The 22,009-nt window shown below is 38.2% G+C and overlaps 1 protein-coding gene across 2 annotated transcripts in view; it reads right to left on the reverse strand.

The window, feature by feature from the left end:
* Nucleotides 1-22,009, reverse strand: part of grb10a (growth factor receptor-bound protein 10a) — a 55,113-nt gene that overhangs the window by 21,670 nt on the left and 11,434 nt on the right. For both annotated transcript variants that reach the window (XR_012359766.1, XM_055220411.2), the window contains exons 3-5: nucleotides 20,153-20,246; nucleotides 14,340-14,586; nucleotides 11,997-12,132 (exon numbers count right to left, since the gene is read on the reverse strand). Coding sequence is in view for 1 of the 2 variants with exons in the window: in XM_055220411.2 (XP_055076386.2) it covers nucleotides 11,997-12,132; nucleotides 14,340-14,586; nucleotides 20,153-20,246 (477 nt within the window). In the remaining variant the exon portion in view is untranslated. The remainder of the gene's footprint in view (nucleotides 1-11,996; nucleotides 12,133-14,339; nucleotides 14,587-20,152; nucleotides 20,247-22,009) is intronic.

A 22,009-nucleotide genomic window follows, 5' to 3' on the forward strand; every position in this document is an offset into this window, starting at 1 on the left:
TCTAAACAATATGTCGCTGTTGGATTTGCACAACAATAAAAATACTTAGATTCAGTGTTACAAATGTGATTCAAGTGTTGTGTTTGGCATCGCTCAGCGTGTCTCAGTGAGTCAGGGGAATAATCAAACTCATGTGTCTACGAAACCAGCACTGGCCGGCTTCTGACCATGTGTACGTGTGATCGTGAGCGTACACTACAACAAAAGAAAAGTTGGCTCGTGGGCACAGGCGCATACGCATACATGTGTGGGTGAGAGACATTTCATTTAAAAGTCATCCTATAACAGGATCGGCCTCCACAGTGCATGATCAAAAAGCTGAACTTCACTTATAGCATCAAAACTGACCCTGATATTGCACCGCCAAAGGGTCCACCCGAATTCAACACCCTGCCTGTGTAATTTATTAAATTTTTATTAAGATACACGCACATTCTTGTCAGTTGCTTAGGTTAGAAGGCATCGTAAAATTGCTGATTTCCAACCACAGAAATATTATTCTCAAAATCTTATAATTTACAGTAATAAAACAGTGTTTACACTACAGTAAATGAGTACAGGAGACCCCATCTAGCTTTCTGGAAAACTGATGAATTTCATTGTAAACTGTGCTGTCTGCAGTGATCAGGTTCACCTGTGCAACGCTGACACACAAAAACCACATATACACACACAAACGCGTGCATGCACATGCATAACCACCCGCAGTATAATGAACTCTGAATGAACCCTGACTTTTAATTACATCATAAATACACCGTAAAAATCCACATTCGCACATTTAAGGCAAAAATATAACCAACGCGCTCGTACACGCACGTACCTTTGTTCAGATCTCAGGGGACACACTTTACTGACAGCTTTGAAAGTTTCGGATTTCACAGTGCGTGTATGTGTGTGATACAGAGAGACAAGTTTGTACAGTGCAACATATTTGACAGTTTAACAGCAAGTGGAAACAAACCAGAAGAATAAAATATAATGAAAAATATTTGAACCCATAACTCGGTTGGTAAGAATGCAAAAGTCACGGGTTTGATTCCCAGGGAACACACATAGTAATAAACAACGTATAGCTTGTAAGTTGTTTCGGACAAAAGCATGTGCCAAATGCATAAATGTAAAAAATATGGAAACACTGACAATTATGAAAACTATGAATGTTCATGTAAATGATAAACAAAGAACATTGGCAAGACGAAGTTGATCCGCATGATGATCAATGCGATCCCAGTATGTTTTGGGAATGTTCCAAGAAGTTTCTGGTGTGGTCAACGTCTCAGATTTTCCTACATTTGATTAGCAGCTACATTTACATTTCTGCATTTGGCAGATGATTTCATCCAAAGCAACTTACAGGTATACAACTTTTTTCAGCATGTGGGTGATACTCACGAAATCAGACTTATGTGTCATGAAACATTTTGATAAAAAAAGTAAATGCTATCAAAATAAGAAGCATACAGTTACAAACATCTTTTCATGTACTATTTTGCATCATACAAACCAATTTTGTTGTTTTTTCCACATTTAAAGTGAAAATTTTCATTACCGCAACGTGTCCATGACTGGATTTGGGTTCTTTGACATGGAAATATTTATAATTAAAAAAATCTTAAAAATAAAAAGCTTCAGTGCATGTTATAAACATTTACAGTAAAGAAACATGTGGTATTTGGTGATCATTGGCAAATGTAGAGACAATAATAAGGAATATAAATGTGTCCAAGACCAATTTTCTCATCCTCCGCAACAATATTCAGTCATTGTTTAAGCCCTCAATGAACTAACTTTTTTTTTTTAATTTTTGGAAGGAACATAATTGTCTGTGAAACTCAAGATGGCTACCAGGTAAGCAGTTCTTATTTGTTCTCTCCAGATAAAAGTTGAAATTTTGTAGTACCTAGACAACTTTTTAATTCTCATTACCGAAACATGAGTTTGTAAATGCATACATTTAATGTAATATCATTTTGCTGTAATGATAATTTTTGATAAAAAAAATAATTCTATAGGAAATATTTTTAAAATCCTCTAAAAATAATGGTTATAGTAAGTTCAGACCTTAATTTTACATGTGCAAAAAAATTGGCTTCAAGGGCTTTTAAAAAAAACTGATGCTGGACATCTCTTAAGTCTGGATTTCGAGAGAATCACCCATGTGTGATTCCTGGGATTAAACCCCCCTTTTGCGCAATGATCTACAACTGAGCCATGGGAATTCCCTTCAAATTAGGAATTTTTAAATGTGAAAGTGAAATATTTTTTTTCAAGCTAATGTTTTTCGTGATGATATCTTGTTATCTCTAGGGGGATTTGTGTTGCAGTCAGCTGACTGGGAAGTGTGTGAGAGGTGTCTCCTTAGGGTCTGTCACATAATCTGAAGCAAACTGGTGCAGAGTGTACACTAGGGTAGTGACGGGCTCCACATGCTCAGACAGATCCAACTCTCCTGCGGTGGTGTCTCGTTTCACAGCACAAATCTTTCACCGGTCACCTGGGAAAAGGGTTCGGCGAGGGTTTTGCTAAAAGGGGGCATTTGAGTTTGTGTGGCTGCGTGAACTATGAATACAAAGTGGTTCTCACACACAGCATGACATTAAAAAAACAACTATGTGGCATGATGGGCCATAAAAATGTTTGAATCCAGCATGTTCATCATACTATCAATCACAATTCCCTTTTAGTTAAAGGGAGTTAAGATCTAAAGTCTATAAGACTTCAGGCTACACACCCAGTGAAGCTCTTCTGTAATAATCTCTATTGTTAAAAGCTTTACATAAATAAACATACAATGAATGACATTCATTGTAATATTTTGCTCATATATATTTAAAGACTATAAATAGCAAAAATTAACAAATGCAATGTATACATTTATATTGACAATGGCTCAGTGAAATTATAGGGTTTGAAACTTAACAAAGACTTTTATAGTGTGTGCATAAAGTAACTCCTAGACACACACACCCATATGCATACATGAATGTAAAAGGTCACTTCTTGGAAATCGTTGGTGAGTTTATGACAGTGGATAAAGCAAATACGCAGAACACAAAACAAATAGTTTGTGCAAACACAAGGAAACCGGTCGCTGCCTAAAATACCAGCCAGACAAACATTAAATGCATATGAACAATGCATGTTAGGTTATGTGGTAAAGATAAATGACAGATCATATCGCAGGGAAAACTTTGGAAACAGGGTTTGACCTGAGTAGATGCACACAATGTGCAAAGTCTCATGAGATGACTGCAACATCCTGATGACATAATGTACTAAAAAAAAAAAAAACAGATAAGAAGTGTTGTCTTTTGCAGCGCGGAGCCTGTTATTTGAAAACAATGTCAGCCTATCATGACAGCCTGGCCATTTTAAAGATGCTCTGAGCAGTATACACCAAATACACTAACTTTATGCCATATTATTTCTGAGAGAGTATATATTTAAACTAAAAAAGAAATAGCATTTTTGCTGGTAAGTGCTTCACTGAAATACAGACTGCAATATTGTAATATATGGGCCAGACAAAAAATTCAGTTGAAAGTACACATGGAGGACGCATAACACTCACCCGCACACGTCTGAATTAAAGATAAATAAGACACTTTCTAAATTCGTCCCTTACAGATGCGCACAAATGAAGCTCACAGGACCACATCAAGTGCGGCATATTGGGGGTGTAAATGCCGTTTGCTAATTTCCTAACTTGTCATTTCGCTAACATTTTCATCCGTAATGACTTACAGTTTACAAATTACAGGGACAAACCCCCGAAGCAGAGATGATGTGGGACACAAAAACAGCCCATTACAATCCACGCCTCTTATAAACCTGCCCGCTGTCTAATCTAGTTGATGCATTGATTTTCACTGTCTTAAATAGCCGCTTTTATATTGTGAAAGCACTTAAAGCTTGCGCAATAAACAGATGCATCAGTAATTAAACAGATGGATCTGAGGTCATGTTTTCCCCAGACAATGTCTGAACTTTTTCTCCTTTGCATTTTTGTAGTTTGCATATACAAATTGCTTTCGAAACCAGTCAATCTCTGTCCATCCCCACCCTGAAGCAACTTCGGGTTAAGTGTCTTGCCCCTAAAGGGACACTCCACTTTTTTTTGAAAATATGCTAATTTCTCAGCTCCCCATTTCAACATTTGATTTTTACAGTTTTGGAATACATTCAGCTGATCTCCGGGTCTGGTGGTACCACTTTTAGCATAGCTTAGCATAATTCATTGAATCTGATTAGACCATTAGCATGGCGCTAAAAATAACCAAAGAGTTTCGATATTTTTCCTATTTCCTGTGGTTACATCGTGTACTAAGACCGACGGGAAATTAAAATTAGCGATTTTGTAGGCCGACATGGCTAGGAACTATACTCTTAAACTGGCGTAATAATCAAGGACTTTGCGGCTGTAAAATGGCTGCAGCAGGCGCACAGATTATAAAGCCAGAATGAGAGTCCAGTTCCCAGCTACATCTGCCCAGAAAACCACAACCCCCAATTCTCCGTCGGTCCCAGTACACGATGCAACCACAGAAGAGTCAAGTTTTAAATACGAAAAATATTGGTTATTTTTTAGCGTGATGCCAATGGTCCAATCAGATTCAATGGACCACGCCAAGCCACGCCAAAAGTGCCACCGCCAGACCCGGAGATCCGCCGAATGGACCCCAAAACAGCAAAAATCAAACGTTTAACTCTAGGGTAGCTGGAAAATGAGAACACTTTCAAAAAAAGTGGAGTCTCCATTTAAAAAGTCTAAAACAGCAACCTTTTGGTTACCAGCCAGGGTATTTGACAACTAAGCTAAATTACCCCCTAAACCACAAGTACTATACGCTGTATATTTTCATTATGACAAATTCATGTTGACACTTATGATTAATAACAGTAGCTAACTTTTCCCAGTTGGCAGAGATCCAAGAGCTGATCTCTGCAGTATTTTATTCCCATCATCAGTTGCAATTCATCTTGTCTTTTCATGATAAAGCACATATATACACCACTGAAGACTGAACAAATATCATCCTATAATAACAACAGTGATAAAACTATAAACGTAAACACCATAAACATCTCCCAAAGCGCCTGCCAACAGAGCATTCTCATTCCAAGTCTAAATCCTTTAAGGAGAACAGTAGGTGTCACAGTAAAATAAACAAGTGATGGATAAGGTAGACTAGATATATCTGACAAGTACACGTTGAATGCTCTTTTATCCCTTTTATCTTCTATTATACAACAAAAAACAAAAACGTACTTTCTCTTACAACAGGTATCGTCTCAGACTTGTAAAGCACTGTATTATTAACTTTATATGACAAAACGCTTTGTTTCGTAATCTTTAGATAAAAGCCTCTGCTAAATGCCTAATGTAAATAGACTACAATAGAGTAGTTTAACAGTCTGGGTCGGACATGTGATCAAATAATAATAACCCAAGCCAACGGTCTGAACATTCTGTTCAGTCTCTGTGCATACGCATGCGTACATCTAAATATAAGATCTGACACACATCAAAAAGCGCTACTGTACTGTTTTCATTTGTTGCTATGCGTGTGATCCAAAAATGTTCAATCCAGACAAGAATGAAAACAAAGAGCATGTTTAGGTGTTAACAGCTCTCTCTCACACACACACAGACGTATCTGTTTTAACACTTAATCACTTGTCATTATATTGTCTGATTTTACGAGAGTCTTTAGGGCCTTTGGTGTCACCGTACGCAGCTTACAGACACGCACCTCCTGAGGCGCTACGCTCTGGCCCTACGCCATTAATCTCTTGAGGTCACGACAGGTTCAGAGCGTGAAACTTGAAATACTGCATCAGCGACGGATCGCTCGTGTGCAGAATATGCTGTTAGTATTGTATGTGCATGAGTCAACACACATATGTACCAAAATAAATAAAAGAAAGATACACGCAAATCATAAAAGAAAATTGTGTTATGATGTGTCTCCCTGCACACAAACACAAATGTTTTATAACAAAATTTACCTTATTTGTTTTCCTAACGCATATATCTGGTACGTCTCATATCGTTTCAATATATTTCTTAAATATGAAATTGATTTACAGGTAGGCCACACTAATGGTGCTTTTCCATTGCATAGTACCCCACAGTGTGGTTTGGGTCAGGTGGGCTCAGCTTACCTCACTTTGGCCTGGTTAGCCTTTACTCCAAAGTTTATTAACACTTTGGAGTGGGAGGGATTATAGACATGTCGTTATATTTGCGCTGCCTACCGCTGTGACGTGAGAGCGTCGTTGTACATTCCCATACATTCATTTATTTGTCAGTCCGCCACAAAATTAAAATTGACCACCACAAATAAATGTTTGCACAGCGCGTTTATCACTACATCTGTCTAACATGACAGTTTCTGTACAAACACCCATGGCGGTGGTCCACGCCCTCCGTTGAGCCTCATCAAAGTTGCATTTAAACATATATGCGGACGTGCGCGTCATGAATGTGTCGCCACAAACTGCAAGTCTGGAAAAAACCTACTATGGTGTTCCTGATTCTCAACCTGTGGATGTTTTTCATTGCTAAAAGGGAGTTTGGGAACTTATAGCAGAGCACAGATGAAAACATGTTTGCTCGAGACAGCGCAAGTTAGCATGAAGGTAAAGCTAATCTTTTACATTATAGCGATGACGCTGGTAGTGACGATCCTCTCAGACCAATCAGTGATCTACAGTGTTTTCATGTAATGTTTTGGTATCAGCTTACTTTTGGGAGCTTTTCCACTGGGTGCAGTACGTAGTACCCAATACTTTTTTTGTAACACAAACACAAAATGATTTTTATAAAACCTTTAGAATATCAATTATTATATACAAGTTTATATACTTTTTGCATCCCCTCATAGTTATTGAATTTTACATTATAGAACTATACATTATACTAAACACAACAAAGAATATTTGAAGAGTTTCGTTGCAAAACGAGATAACCACCGTTTTTTAAATTGTTCAGAAATCTCGTTTTTTGGTTGTGCATTCCAATTAATTTCAATGCAACTGCAGTTGGTTTGGTTTGATTTAAACCTTCATAACTTAAAAAATACAGCTAAGTAGCACCATAAAACAAAATAATAACATGACAACATAATAATAAACATGTTTTGACAAAAATGTTAAAAAATGGATTTATCTCGTTTTGCAACGAAACTCTTCATTTACATATACAAGTAAATTTACAGAACCAACCCTGAGGGTTTTAGCACACAAAAAACTGTGCAAAAGGCAAACATTCAGATGCAATGACAAATCTTTCATCTGTCAAAAATCTTACACGATTGGTCTACTGTGTATTTGGGCAAGAAAAAGTTCAGTGGCAGGAGCTGTAATCTTGTCTAGTCTGAAAACCATGCCAGTATAAATACAAAGATGAACACGCGCATATAAGCATAAAGGAATTCTGTGCAATGCAAAACCTGCTGAAATGACAAGAGATTCCAGCCTTGTCACGCATATTGACAGAAATCACGAATCAGCATTATACACAACAACGAGATTTATTTTACTTCCATTTTCTCACGATCTGTAACAGACCATTAACTATATTGAGAAATGTGTGCATGTTGCACATGGCATGCCTGCCAACGGCAAGGCATTGCTGTCAGATGCCCGCCGGTCAATAAGGTTCAGATAATCCTCAGAAGAACATTAAGAAACCATTTGTGTAAATAACCCATCTACAGCATTCTTCAGTACTAATGTCATATCCATCAATGTCAATACTTTTCTGTCAGTACGCTTTTGTCAAGATCAAGTAGCTGATCAGAACTGTTTTAAGACAAACACCTGAGGAATAAGAACAACAACAGAATGTACGTTATGGTAGCTCACAAGCCGATGTCAATAAATAAGCTACAGATCATGTGATTGGTTAAATTTAGAGGTGTTTGAAGTCTCTATATATATTTAACTATCTGAGGCAAGCTACTGCTAGTGTGATCTTTAAAGGGACATTCCACTTTATTTGAAAATATGCTAATTTTCCAGCTCCCCTGGAGTTAAACATTGGATTCCTACCGTTTTGGAATCCATTCAGCTGATCTCCGGGTCTGGCGCTAGTACTTTTAGCATAGCTTAGCACAATCCATTGAATCTGATTAGACCATTAGCATCGCGCTTAAAATAACCAAAGAGTTTCTACAGTATATTTTTCCTATTTAAAACTTGACTCTTCTGTAGTTACATTGTGTACTAAGACCGACAGAAAATCAAAAGCGGCGATCCTCTAGGCAGACATGGCCAGAAACCACACTCTCAAACTGGCACAACAATCAGTGATTTTGTTGATGCAACATGGCTGCAGAAGGCATAGTGATATTACGCACTGCCCGAAAATAGTCCCCTTGGTTATTTTCAATGCAGGGGACTATTTGTGGGCATTGCGTAATATCATTGCGCCTCTTGCAGCCATGTTACACCAGCAAAGTCCTTGATTATTACGCCAGAATGAGAGTATAGTCCTAACCATATCTGCCTAGAAAATCGCAACCTCCAATTTCCGTCGGTCTTAGTACACGATGCAACCACAGAAGAGTCAAGCCCCAAATAGAAAAAATATCAAAACTTTAAAAAACTATCATTTTAGCGTGATGCCAATGGTCTAATCAGATTCAATGGTGTGTGCTAAGCTATGCTAACGCCAGACCCGGAGATCAGCCGAATGGACTCCAAAACGGTAGGAATCAAACGTCCAACTCCAGGGGAGCTGGAAAACAAGCGGAATGTCCCTTTAAATGCTCTTTAATAACAAATCAATTACATTTATTCAGAATCTTTGGGAACAAATGCGTAAACCAAACTTAAGTCTCGAAAACAGACCTCGCACCTTTAGCAGACTGCCTCGAATTCGACCTCACATCCAACGTCACGTCCTGTTTTCCTGTTGTCATATGTTCTCCAATCACTCAAGGGAGAAAGTACACAAGGGGAGGAAGACCATGTTTGCAAACAATTCCAAGTAGTTTCCAATAATCTTCTGAACCTTAGTCTAGACGTCAAAACTTTTCCAGCTGTACTTCTAAAGGAAGCAGACTTTGCCAGGTCTTTAAACCAAGGTGTCTTGTTGACTCATTCAATGAATGGACTCATTTATGTGTTCATTTAAAGGTCATCTCTAATGTTCGTAACGACATTTTTGCATTTAAAATTATGGACTGAGTGGCGGGACCGCAAATACCGTTGTGGTACTTAATGCAGCGGTCACACAGGAATTCTCATTCCATTGACTTCTACAATATGTATATGAATGCGGCAGACCAAAAACACAATTTGTGAGAAAAATAAATTTTGGCATGTTTCAAAGTTTTAGGATGGATGAATTGTGACCCGGGAATGCGTATCATGTCAAGACGTGACCAATAGATGATTGATACGTAACAATGTAACCTTTTCTAGAGGTGGAAAATTTAAAATAAAGTAAATCTGAACAATAATAATAAAAGTAGCATGTGCACCACGTTGGAATAAAGGATGTGTGAATAATAAAACAACACTTCAGTGTGTGATGATATATCTGTTTGCTGCCCATATAGGCAGAGGTCCTGAAAGTCCTGAAATGTCCCTGAAATGTGACCACAGCATTCGATCTGTTGTTTTATACTGTTTGATACATATATTGTCTTGTATGCCTAATTATTTGCAAACAAATGCATCTTATTCAAAGGGACTTAAACTATTCACTTTTTAAGCCATTAATGTGTTGCCCAGAAAGGGAACACATAATATTGGGATTGATAGTGCACTGCTCTTCCAGTTGAGTTACAGGAGTTACCAAAAACATTTTGCTGATAATGCCGTACAATCAGAAAAACTAAAATAGACTAAAAAGCGACAGATAGGCTACCCCAAGGCAACTTTCAGAACTAAAATGATCCCTTTCACATGAAAAACAAAAACAGTGCCGAACAACACGGCGTTCAGAACATCACAAGATATCACAACACCCGAGGTAAGGTCACCCAAAGTTAAGACTTTCAAAGCATCATTCAAAACAACATCTCTCCAAAGTGTTTGTGAATACCAATGTGTATAAAGAGTTATTTTTTTCCATTCATAAGAGAGCTCAAGGCACGGCAATGTGGGAAAGGACAGAGAGGATAGCAAGAAGGAAGGAAGGGCCGAGACTGCTGGCGCAGAATCGGACAAATACACACACTCGCGAGGAGACGCAAGTGGAAACACAAGCAGCGTGTGAAAGGAAAGTGACTCGCATCTCCAGGAAAAGAGTCTCCGCTTAGAGGATGTTATGGGAAGATACGATGAGGCCGGTCGGAAACGAGATTGACACTTTTCCGTTCAGGATCTCGGGCTCGAAATATACATGCGTACGGCATCTCAAAAGGTCAATTGCATGCTGCTATCTAACAATAGTACACACTTCATAAGTATGGCTTTACAAACAACCCCTCTGAGTGACCCTGAAAGTCCAGGAGGAGTGTGGGAGATTAATCAGTCCTTGTTAGCTCTGTTCCATAATTTAGAGACCTTCAAAGAGGCCGTTTACACACTTTTTACGCACTTTTTACGCATTTGGGTGTCCTGAATACGCAAACTATTTAAAGAGTAAACTTTTGAAAACAACTTCCTGTCGTCTTTGTGTAAACTACATAAAAGCGGATCACCGTCGGTTCGGCTCCCATGTGATTGGCGGATTAATACGCAAATTAAAATAGGGAAAGATTATTATTTGCACGTGTTTCAAAGGCTTGCAAATGTTAACATTTTTTTGCTGATCTGAAAAATGATCCGATCTGTGCCTCAAAAACTGTAAACATACAGAAAAGAAAAGGCTTATATATGAATACATTTTTTTCTACCTGTACATAATGCTAATTTTAGACCTTTCTTAATGTGCAACCTTTTGTTATTAGACTAGAAAATCACAACTTTAATTTTTTCGTTGGTCTTAGTACACAATGTAACTACAGAAGAGTCCAGTTTTAAATAGGAAAAATATCGAAACTCTTTGGTTATTTTTGAGAGCGATGCTAATGGTCTAATCAGATTCAATGGATTATGCTAAGCTATGCTAAAAGTGGTACCGCCAGACCCGGAGATCAGCTGAATGGACTCCAAAACAGTAAAACTCAAATGTTTCACTCTAGGGGAGCTGGAAAATGAGCATATTTTCAAAAAAAGTAGAGTGTCCCTTTAAGGGATGTCTCTTGTATCCTTTGCATGCTATTACAAGACACTTCTTAAAGGTGCAATGTGTAACTTTTAAAAGGATCTCTTGCAAAATAATATACATAACTATATTATCAGTGGTGTATAAAGACCTTATATAATGAACCGTATTGTTTTTATTATTTTAGAATGAGCCGTTTTTATCTACAAACACCTTACATGAAAGTCGCCGTCGTGTTCCTAAAGTAGCTAAAGTCCTAAATGGAAAGCTCGTTTCATCCTTACGTTGTCTCAAACTATGACTAGACTATGACTGGACAGGACAAACTATATGTTTGTCCTGTGGCAGCTATCGTAGCTTCTCATTGCATTTTGAAATTGAGCTTGGTTGCAATCTCACCACTAGATGGCGCTAAAAACTTTCACTGTACCTTTAAATGTAAAAACATTACCTACGCAGGCAACTCACAAGATTGGAAACAAAGCTAAACTGTGAATGCGATGCATTTTTCCGAAGCAAGTTAGGACGAGAAATGCCGTAAAAAAACTAGAAACCTGCACAGACAGACAAAATGTCAAACAACTTATATTTTGTTTATCTCAAACCATGCACATTTCTTTTCCGTTGCACATAATGTTTTAGCTAAATTACACTCCGTTCCTATTAAATATTCTTACGAACATATGTGAGAACAGACCAAACGCACTGACGCTGAAAAGCGAGGTGTAAGTCTCATACTCGCAATAAATCAGTCATGCAACATCCCATGTGTATGTGACAGATAACAGCTACAGGGCACCGGGCGCCATTGTATGCATTAAAATCTTACATGCGACTCTGACGGCTGTGGCAGAGATCCAGGACTCAGCACAGGAGATCCTGAGGGACTGCAAAGTTCGGGGAAAGGGTTTGGAATAGCTGGCAAAGAAGCAGGACGAACCAGCAACTCTTCTTCTTGAAGACGCCTACAAAAGGTGACAGGCACAAAAAATACAGTATATATTAAAAAGAGTTTAATAAGTATTTAAGTACTTTAACAGCTTGACCTTTTACATTAAACTTGGCAGACACTTTAATTGAAACTAACTAAATATACATTGTTATGTACTGTATATCTTAAGACAGTGGTTCTCAAACTGGGGGCCGGGGCCCCCGGGGGTTCCCGAGATGGTGCCAGGGGGGCCCCAGCTTTATGACATTTTATAAAATAAATTAATTATCATGAATTCTGTGGAATTAAACCTAAACAAAAAAGGCTACTAACCAACAGCACTACTTTGTATCATTCAATATGTTTTGTTTAATTAAAGGTTGAGTTTTAGAACAGTTTTTTGTCATACATTTTTTTGGAGGGGGGGCCGCGAAGGAATGCGCCGTACACAAGGGGGGCCGCACACTGCAATTACATGAACTTTGCACCGTTAATGCGGTGTTATACAGGTACCAGTTACTTGAATTGTAAAGTCTAACCTGGTTATATTTAATTGATTATCTCATTGATTCTTTAACCATTCTGTGTTCCTGAAACTGCACCAAATCTGTATTTCAATCGTGCAGGGAATCAAACCTAAAATTCCCCTATAATAATGAAACTTCAGCACTGTAAAGTGATACGTTCATGAAAAATAAAGTAGCCTCCGCATGAAATTTTCATCACATTACGAATTCTACTACAGAATACATAAATGAAACCGAGAGGCAGCCGAAAATCGGTTCATGAACTCTCGCGGCGTTCGGCAGAGTTCAGCAGACGTACTCGCAGCCTACGGATGCTAAACCCGTCTGCGAGTCTTTGATCTACATCAATGAGACCAGGAATAAAACATGACTGCCTCAACTCAGTTGGAGCCACCACAATAACTGAGAGAAAAACTGAGGGAATTTTTAAAATCTGATGCGTAGCAGGGGGTGTGCTGTTCAGAGTTCATGGCCAAGTCAAAACGAAACGAGACTGTGCGTTTGTGAAACCTCTAAATGAACCCATCTCGGGGTAGATGTGTGTGAAACTACACCCTGCTGTCATGGAGATCAGTGAGGCTGGGATGAAAGACAGAACCATGAAAGTAACCAAGAAGGTGTACATTAAGATCCAACTTACCAACCCCATGCAATTAATGTCAATAATTGGACGTGTTATATCTGGGTAATTCTCGCGAAGTTAGACATATAAGGTGTCATGAAACATTCTGATAAAAAAGTAAATGCAAAGTAAGAGTATCAAAATAAGAAGCATACAGTTACACACATCTCTTCATGTACTATTTTGCACATGATTTCAAATGACATCATACAAACCAATTTTGTTGTTTTTCCACATTTAATGGAAGAATTTTCATTACCGCAACGTGTCCATGACTGGATTTGGGTTCTTTGACATGGAAATATTTTTAATTTAAAAATCTAAACAATAAAAAGCTTCAGTGCATGTTATACCATAAACATTTACAGTAAAGAAATGTGGTATATAGAATAATAAGGAATATAAATGTGTCCAAGACCAATTTTCTCATCCTCCGCAACAATTTTCAATCATTGTTTAAGCCTTCAAGGAACTAACATTTAAAAAAAATAGTTGGAAGGGACATACTTGACTGTGGCTAACAGATGGCTACCAGGTAAGCAGTTCTTATTTTTTTCTCTCCAGATAAAAGTTGACATTTTGTTTGTCATAGTACCTAGACAACTTTATAGTTTTCAATACCGAAACATGAGTTTGTAAATGCATATATTTAATGTAATATCATGTTGCGGTAATGATAATTTTTGATAATGATAATCTAAAAAATTTAAATAATTCTACAGGAAATATTTTTTAAATCCACTAAAAATAATGGTTATAGTAAGTTCAGACCTTAATCTTATATTTGCAAAAAGAAAAATTGGCTTCAAGGGCTTTTTAAAAATCTGATGCTGGACAACTTCTAAGTCTGGAGTTCATGAGAATTACATATCTCTCTCTCTCTCCCTCTCTCACCATATATATATATATATATATATATATATATATATATATATATATATATATATATATATATATATATATATATATATATATATATATATATATATATATATATATAGTGAGAGAGGGAGAGAGAGAGAGAGAGAGAGAGAGAGAGAGAGAAATGTATCAGAACAATAAAAGACATGTCTTATTTGAATATATATTTACCTGACAGCCTGTATGTGCATTGGCTGAGATCGACGAAGCTTTTGGGCAGGAACGTGGGGGACGGTCACTTTATTAGTAGGGGCCCGTGGCAGAAGGGCCACCCTACTGCCATGGACTTCACTGCCATCGTTTCTGTGCAAGAGGGGGGCGGAGTCAGCATGTAAGGTCCCGCAGGATGCATATGAGCTATCATAGGATGAAAGAGAGGCCATGTCATTCACCAGGGCCTCCAGATCTACATCATCATCTATAGCGAAGAGAAACAAAAAAAAGTGTTTGTACCATGTCATTAATAAGGCACAGAAATTTATTATTAATTTATTTCTGTAAAGCTCTTAATATCATCATTTTGCATTGATGCAAAGCAGCAGCGAATACATATTAGAACAACATAGACACATAAGGAAAAACACTGAACGCATGGTATTATTGCAAATACATAATACATTACCATCAGATACTATCATCGTACCAAGGCACAACCACAGAACATTTTTGCACGGGTACATTTCCTTTTTTTCCCATTTTCATTCTCACACTGACAAACTGTCACCACCATGTTTGACTGGAATGTTCTTTCGCTTCATGCCAGATATAATGGGATGCATGTCATCCAAACCGTTCCATTTTTGACTCGTAAAACATCCCTCCAAAAGTCTTGGGGATCAGCCAGGTGCTTTTTGGCAAATGAGAGATGAGCGTTTATGTTCTTGGTTAGCAGTGGTTTCCACATTGCTCCTCTGTCAACCCACATTTCTTTGGAAGTTTTTTTAAGGCACACTGTGGCTTCCTGGATGATTTTAAGCTGAGCCACAGGACACATTTTGGCATTTTGGTCGTGGAAGATTCACTACTGTGTCCACTTGTTCTCCCCGTTCGGAGATTATGACTCTAACCACCATTCTGTGGTGTCCCAGATTTTTAAAAACGGCCTTGTAAATCTCTTCGAAATCGCCATTAGGTTTCCTGTCATCTATATCTAAAAGATCTTCCTTTCATTGTGGTATAATATGGTTGCTACGTCTTAGTGCTTTGTGGTATAGTGGGATCTGGGATGATAATCAAAGTAGTATTGCAAAAGGTTATACGTTTGAACCCAAAGTTTAAAACGCTAAGCTTCTCCTCTAGTCAAACACTTAAATCAGCTTATCCAAGTCTTTTTATTATTATTATGAAGGGTTGGAGCTAAACTCTCCACAACTGCGACCTGATCTAAAGTGTTAAATACAAAGGATGACCTGAAAGCAATGTGTCATTAACAGCAATTTGCCACAAGGTGGCAGTATCAAGTTATTCAATTTTACAGCATATTCAAGCGGTCAAGTCCTTAGATCACAATTTCCAGTGTCTACTTGACCAGACCCTTTATACCAGACTCAAAGTGATTCAAACTGAATCCATGATGACCTGACAACAATCTCTAAAATATATGCCATTAATCTTTCTTATTCATATACAACGTATCCTGTGCTGTGAATATACCAGCAGGTGGATTGAAATTTGTTTGCTGTGGTTGACAGACACACACACATACACAGGTACATGCATGCCATTACAGGCTTTGTTTAAAGCAAATATGTCAGGTTTAATTTCTGCATTTCATTTATTTAATGACTGAATCATCTTGTATGCTTTAACCAACCACTGTTGCTGTTATTTTATTATGCAAACAAAAACATTGCATAATAAAGAACTAGGACCTGGCACAGGTCTAAGAACAACAACACAGAAATCCTCATGAAATGCTTAAAAAGATGTCTACATGTACATGTAGTCTACGTGTTACACATGTGGGTTTACTTTATTACCATTAAAGATATGCATAGATAAGAAGGCAAAAGTGTGCAACAACCCTTGCCAGTCTCAAGCATTACCAACTAAAAGAAAGGAAAACTATTCTTTGTAGTTGACCCCAAGGTCCCGCAAAGTTCTGGTCTAGGAGAAGATACGGTTTATTATACCATACCAGGTCTAAATCAAAGTTCTGCCTCAGACTTCCTCAAATATACCAGCGGTGGCCAAACACAGCATTCCTCACATACCCCAGATCCACACATTTCCGTGTATGTGAGGGTTTGTGTATGTACAGAGAGAGTTCGGTGACCCGTGCATTTTACATGCCTACAGCAGTCTCATCAAAACACACAAGAGGAAACAGTGGTATGATTCTATAAACTGTAAGACAATGGGATTTTCAGGAGGTACGACCTGTATAAATGTTAAAGGGACACTGCACTTTTTTTGAAAATATGCTCATTTTCCAGCTCCCCTAGAGTTAACTTGATTTTTACAGGTTTGGAATCCATTCAGCTAGCACTTTTAGCATAGCTTAGCACAATCCATTGAATCTTATTAGACCATTAGCATCGCGCAAAAAAATAACCAAAGAGTTGCGATATTTTTCCCATTTATAACTTTACTCTTCTGTAGTTATATCGTGTACTAAGACCAACAGAAAATTTAAAGTTTGCGATTTTCTAGGCAGATATGGCTAGAAACTATTGTCTCATTCTGGCATAATAATCAAGGACTTTGCTGCCGTAACATGACTGCAGCAGGCGAAATTATATTACGCACTGCCCGAAAATAGTCCCCTTGGATACTTTCAATAGAGGGGGAAAATTTTTTGGCTGCTTCGTAATATCATTGCGCCTTTTGCAGCCATGTTACGGCAGCAAAGTCCTTGATTATTACGCCAGAATGAGACAATAGTTTCTAGCCATATCTGCGTAGAAAATCACAACTTTAATTTTCTGTCGGTCTTAGTACACTATAACTACAGAAGAGTCAAGTTTTAAATAGGAAAAATATCTAAACTATTTGGTTATTTTTTAGCGCAATGCTAATGGTCTAATCAAATTCAATGTGCTAAGCTATGCTAAAAGTGCTAGCGCCAGACCCAGAGATCAGCTGAATGGATTCCAAGAAGGTAAAAATCGAATGTTCAACTCTAGGGGAGCTAGAAAATGAGCATAATATTTTCAAAAAAAGTGGAGTGTCCCTTTAAAGAGCATATTTCCATTTGCTGTTCTAAGCGCCAGACAGACTGCCCTTTAAAATGCCATGAAAACAACAAAGTTAGTTCTAACACTAACGAGACGTGCATCGTATTACCTTGGTTAATAATGTTTTACCACAGTAATGCTCAGTACCACGATGGCACCCTTTTGCATCATGCTGCATAATAAATAAATGCTTGGTACAGGGAACCATGGAAAACCTTGGCCATAGTCATTCTCTAAAAAAAAGGTGCAAAAGCGGTCACCGGGACAATCCCCTTTAAAAAGTCCTTAATACTGTATGTACCATTTACTTTTCGTACCAATATGTACATTTAAGGTACTACTATGTACTTTTTTAGGTAAAAAGGTGTACTTTTAGAAATGGTACCACCCTAGTGACAGCTTTTGTACCTTTTTATATGAGAGCATACTATCTTAATCCCATCACATGTACTTTAAGCAGTAGCCTATGATATTAGTATGGTACTTTGAAAATGTACCACAGTATTACCATGTTTTTGGATGTTAAAACATGATGCAAACCTTACGATATATCACCAAAGAGACTAAACACACTACACAATGGTAACAAAAACCTAGTTACTAACATGCAATCCTGATAAACTTATCTTTTTATGTCTTAATGACAAACTAGAGTTTAAATAATCACTGTGTGTAAATGTCCCATATATCAGAGTCAGTCAATAAGGACGATTCTTAGATAACAGCATGTAAGTGGATTAATAAACATGGATACAATGATCTCAGAGGCCAATACAGACACAGTGTCTCTTTCCTTGTCTCTCCCACTCTCTCCCACTGTGTTACTTTGTGTTAGAAGACGATCCAACTGTGTCCAGCTCTTCAGTGTCTCTGTTATTGTGTGTGTGCTGAATGTAGGTCACCTCATAAAACTTCAGCTCCAACTTATAGTGCGCAAACACAGACATGTAAGTGCAGGCATGCACCCCCCCCCCCTTGATTCCTGGCCACAGATAACTAGAAGCGAACACAGCACAAAAGATTTATGGGGTTCTTGTGTGCGCGCGTGTGTGTATACCTATAATTGTAGGAGCCAAATTTTGTGAACCCGTATATAATCTCACAAATATAATGAAACATTGATTTATGTATGACACACATGAGTATCTATATGTACTATCTTGTACACACATCAATGCATGCTTGTGTATGTTTACTTAACCATATAAATATACAGCTTTGACTAAAGTTTGCTAAATATTACAAATAGTCCTTATGTGGATAATGTAAAATCTTATTTAATGTTTCTGAGGATGATTAAAAGGTAATTTTCCAGCTCCCCTAGAGATTTTTACCGTTTTGGAATCCATTCAGCTGATCTCCTGGTCTGCCGTTAGCACTTTTAGCATAGCTTAGCATAATCCATTGAATCTGATTAGACCATTTAGCATCGCGCTCAAAAATAACCAGAGAGTGTGGATATTTTTCCTATTTAAAGCTTGACTCTTCTGTAGTTACATTGTGTACTAAGACTGACGGAAAATTAAAAGCTGCAATTTTTTTAGGCAGATATGGCAAGGAACTATATTCTCATTCTGGCGTAATAATCAACGTCTTTTCTGCCGTAACATGGCTGCAGGAGGCACAATAATATTACGTAGTGCCCGAAAAATAGTAATATCATTGCGCCTCCTGCAGCCATGTTACGGCAGCAAAGTCCTTGATTATCACGCCAGAATGAGAGTATAGTTCCTAGCTATATCGGCCTAGAAAATCGCAACTTTTAATTTTCTGTTGGTCTTAGTACACAATGTAACTACAGAAGAGTCAAGTTTTAAATAGGAAAAATATTGAAACTCTTTGGTCATTTTTAGCGCGATGCTAATGGTCTAATTAGATTCAACGAATTGTGCTAAGCTATGCTAAAAGTGCTAGCACTAGACCCAGAGATTGGCTGAATGGATTCCAAAACGGTAAGAATCAAATGTTTAACTCTATGGGAGCTGGAAAATGAGCATATTTTCAAAAAAGTGTCCCTTTTAATTGTCTGATAGACTCAGAGATACACAGAAAGACTAGTCAACAATAGTTAACAGTCAAATCATGAATATTAATGTGTTTATATGTGTGTATATATTTTAATTTTATCCAAAAAAAAGTTTTAGGAACAGGTTTGGGATTAGTCTGTTTAACATGTATGCATCCATGTGACTTACAGTGCATTCAAGCTAAACATTTTATCACTATGTGTATCAGTATGATATACATCAATGTCAGTATTTCTGACAGCACTGACCAATGTGGTCGGCCCACAAACTATACATGCATGCAAAAAAAGCCTTCTTGGCTTTGTCAAAAATATATTTGCCGGAGGGTAGTGACATAAAGCAAGACAGCATCTGGAAAGCAGAGCTGAACACACACACACAATGTGAACACATATGCACACAAAAAAATCTGTGGCCAACAGCCTTGCTCACAGCTATAAAACAGTTAGGGATTGGGGGAAGGCCCTGGCTTGCACAGTCCATGGAGGATATACAAATTTAAGTGCACACAACCACTGCAGCTACAGGGACGACCCCGGTAACCTTCCCGACCTTACAGAACCCGGTGACCTGCTACACACATTCATTCAAACACACACACAACCACTGGGATAACGCTGCATTGTACTACATGTACGCTAATTGTTTTTATTCGAAATGCAACCTGGCTGGATGAACAACAAGTGGCTAATGAATAAAAGACTTGATTGTGAGAAACAATCATGTTGCGTTTTATTCAAGTGAATTGTGTGAATTATTCATTAACCTTTTAACAACCCACCTGGGTGATTATGAGAATTCCGATTGGATGACTGCTGGAAGCGTGAGCCAAGGAGAGTGGATGGCCTGTGAGAAGGGGTGCGGTCAACATTGTCCTAAGGAGAAAGAGCGAGAAGGTTAGAGAGATTCAAGCAGGAGATATGCATGTATGTTATCCATCTCAAGGTATAGATAGAAGACATACAGACAGATAAGTAGTACTGATGGACAACGTGGACAGATCAGATGGACAAATAATAATAAAATATATGTGATATATGTGCATGTGAAAATTTTGCTGAGTTGCACATATCTTCTTCAACGCAACTAAACTTATATAGCCAAAACCAATAAAAGTAAACATACACATGCAGAGTCAGCTCATATCTTCTCAAACACATGCACTATATCACACTATATAATTCAAAGCAGAATGCATAAAGCTTCGAGTAGTCCAAGAAAAAATAATAAAAATAAAGCCACATTTTCAATTTCCAGTTTTCTAGGAAACCCAAGAACATGGAAGCCGAGTTTCCAGGAACTGGACTCTGCCAAAGGTCCCCATACACTCCGCTGGGCCTTTCTTCTTTCTATTGCTCTCCTCGCACTGCAGCATGCCAAGCGGCTCTCAGAAAATGAGAAAACATCTATAAAAACGAGCGGCGGAAATTTATAGCTCTGAGAAAGAGCTTCTTTAATGCTTTAGCCAGTGCACTGTTAATCTTGCACCGTGTAACAAACACAAAAATGTACAATGGGAAAGATTTCGACTCCATTCAATGCTTTATGTTTGTTTTATTTGGTACAGAGTCGTTTTCTTGAACTGTAACAGAGTAAAAAGCACGCAAAAAAAGAAGTGGAACAAAGCAGAGGATGATCGAGGAATGCGGGAGGGTGTGTGCAAATGTGTGTGTGTTGCACTTGGATGATCTCCAGGCCTTGTGGCCGTTATGTAAACCTTAACCCCCCAGCTGATTCTGTGGGGCAACAAAAGCGCAGAATTTCCTAGAAAGGCCGGTCACGTGACCCGCGCAGAGCCTAGGCTATTGACAAAGGGTGGTTAGAAAGCTGAACCATTTAGGCGTTGACATCCGACCTCTCCAGCTAAAACTTGGCAATTGGAGGCGCTGCTGTGATACACAAATGCACAGACACACACACATACACCTTCAAACTACTCAACTTTCCCATTTGGCTCCTACCAGCCAGACTTTTTGTCCCCTGCTATAAACCTGAAACTCTATTCCAAGTCTCAGTTTGACCTTTGACCCTAATCTTCATTCGCAACACAAGCAGCTTGCAACCCATCCCCAAACTTAAGTCAGGGGAGAACAGTGCGAAGAAAAAGTATAGCAGTACAAAAGCAGCAAGTAGTAGTACTACTAAGTAGAAGTAGTATACAAACTGCAGTTTTAAAACTTAAATTATGAAGTAAAATCCACCAAATGCCATTTTTGATCTCATAAAAAGCTACTTAAATACAGATCATGGCTCTTTTAATTCATTAAAGACAAAAAGAGCAGAACCACAGGGCAAGTCAGGGTGACTATGTTGTGTATACTTGTGACTAAAATGGATATTTGGGCTTTGCTCTTCCCCCACACTTATAAAGATTTAGCCCAGGTGCCCATGGCTCAGAGAAACCCCCTGCAGAGTTATATATATGCCCACAGGGGGCAGTCCGCACCCCTTCCTTCACTGTGTTTACACTAAAGTCCTGCCACGTTCACAGGCACTGCATAGGGCATCCCGGGCGAGGAGAATGGGGGAAGGTATAGAGGAGGTAGTTGATAAAAGTTGAGTATAATAAAGAAAGGAAAGGATTGTGAAGGGAAAAGTCGTTCGTGAGGTTAAAGTAAAGGAATGATTTAAGAGAGAG

This window comes from Misgurnus anguillicaudatus, chromosome 20 (assembly GCF_027580225.2).
Source record: "Misgurnus anguillicaudatus chromosome 20, ASM2758022v2, whole genome shotgun sequence".
In the NCBI taxonomy this organism is placed as follows: domain Eukaryota; kingdom Metazoa; phylum Chordata; class Actinopteri; order Cypriniformes; family Cobitidae; genus Misgurnus; species Misgurnus anguillicaudatus.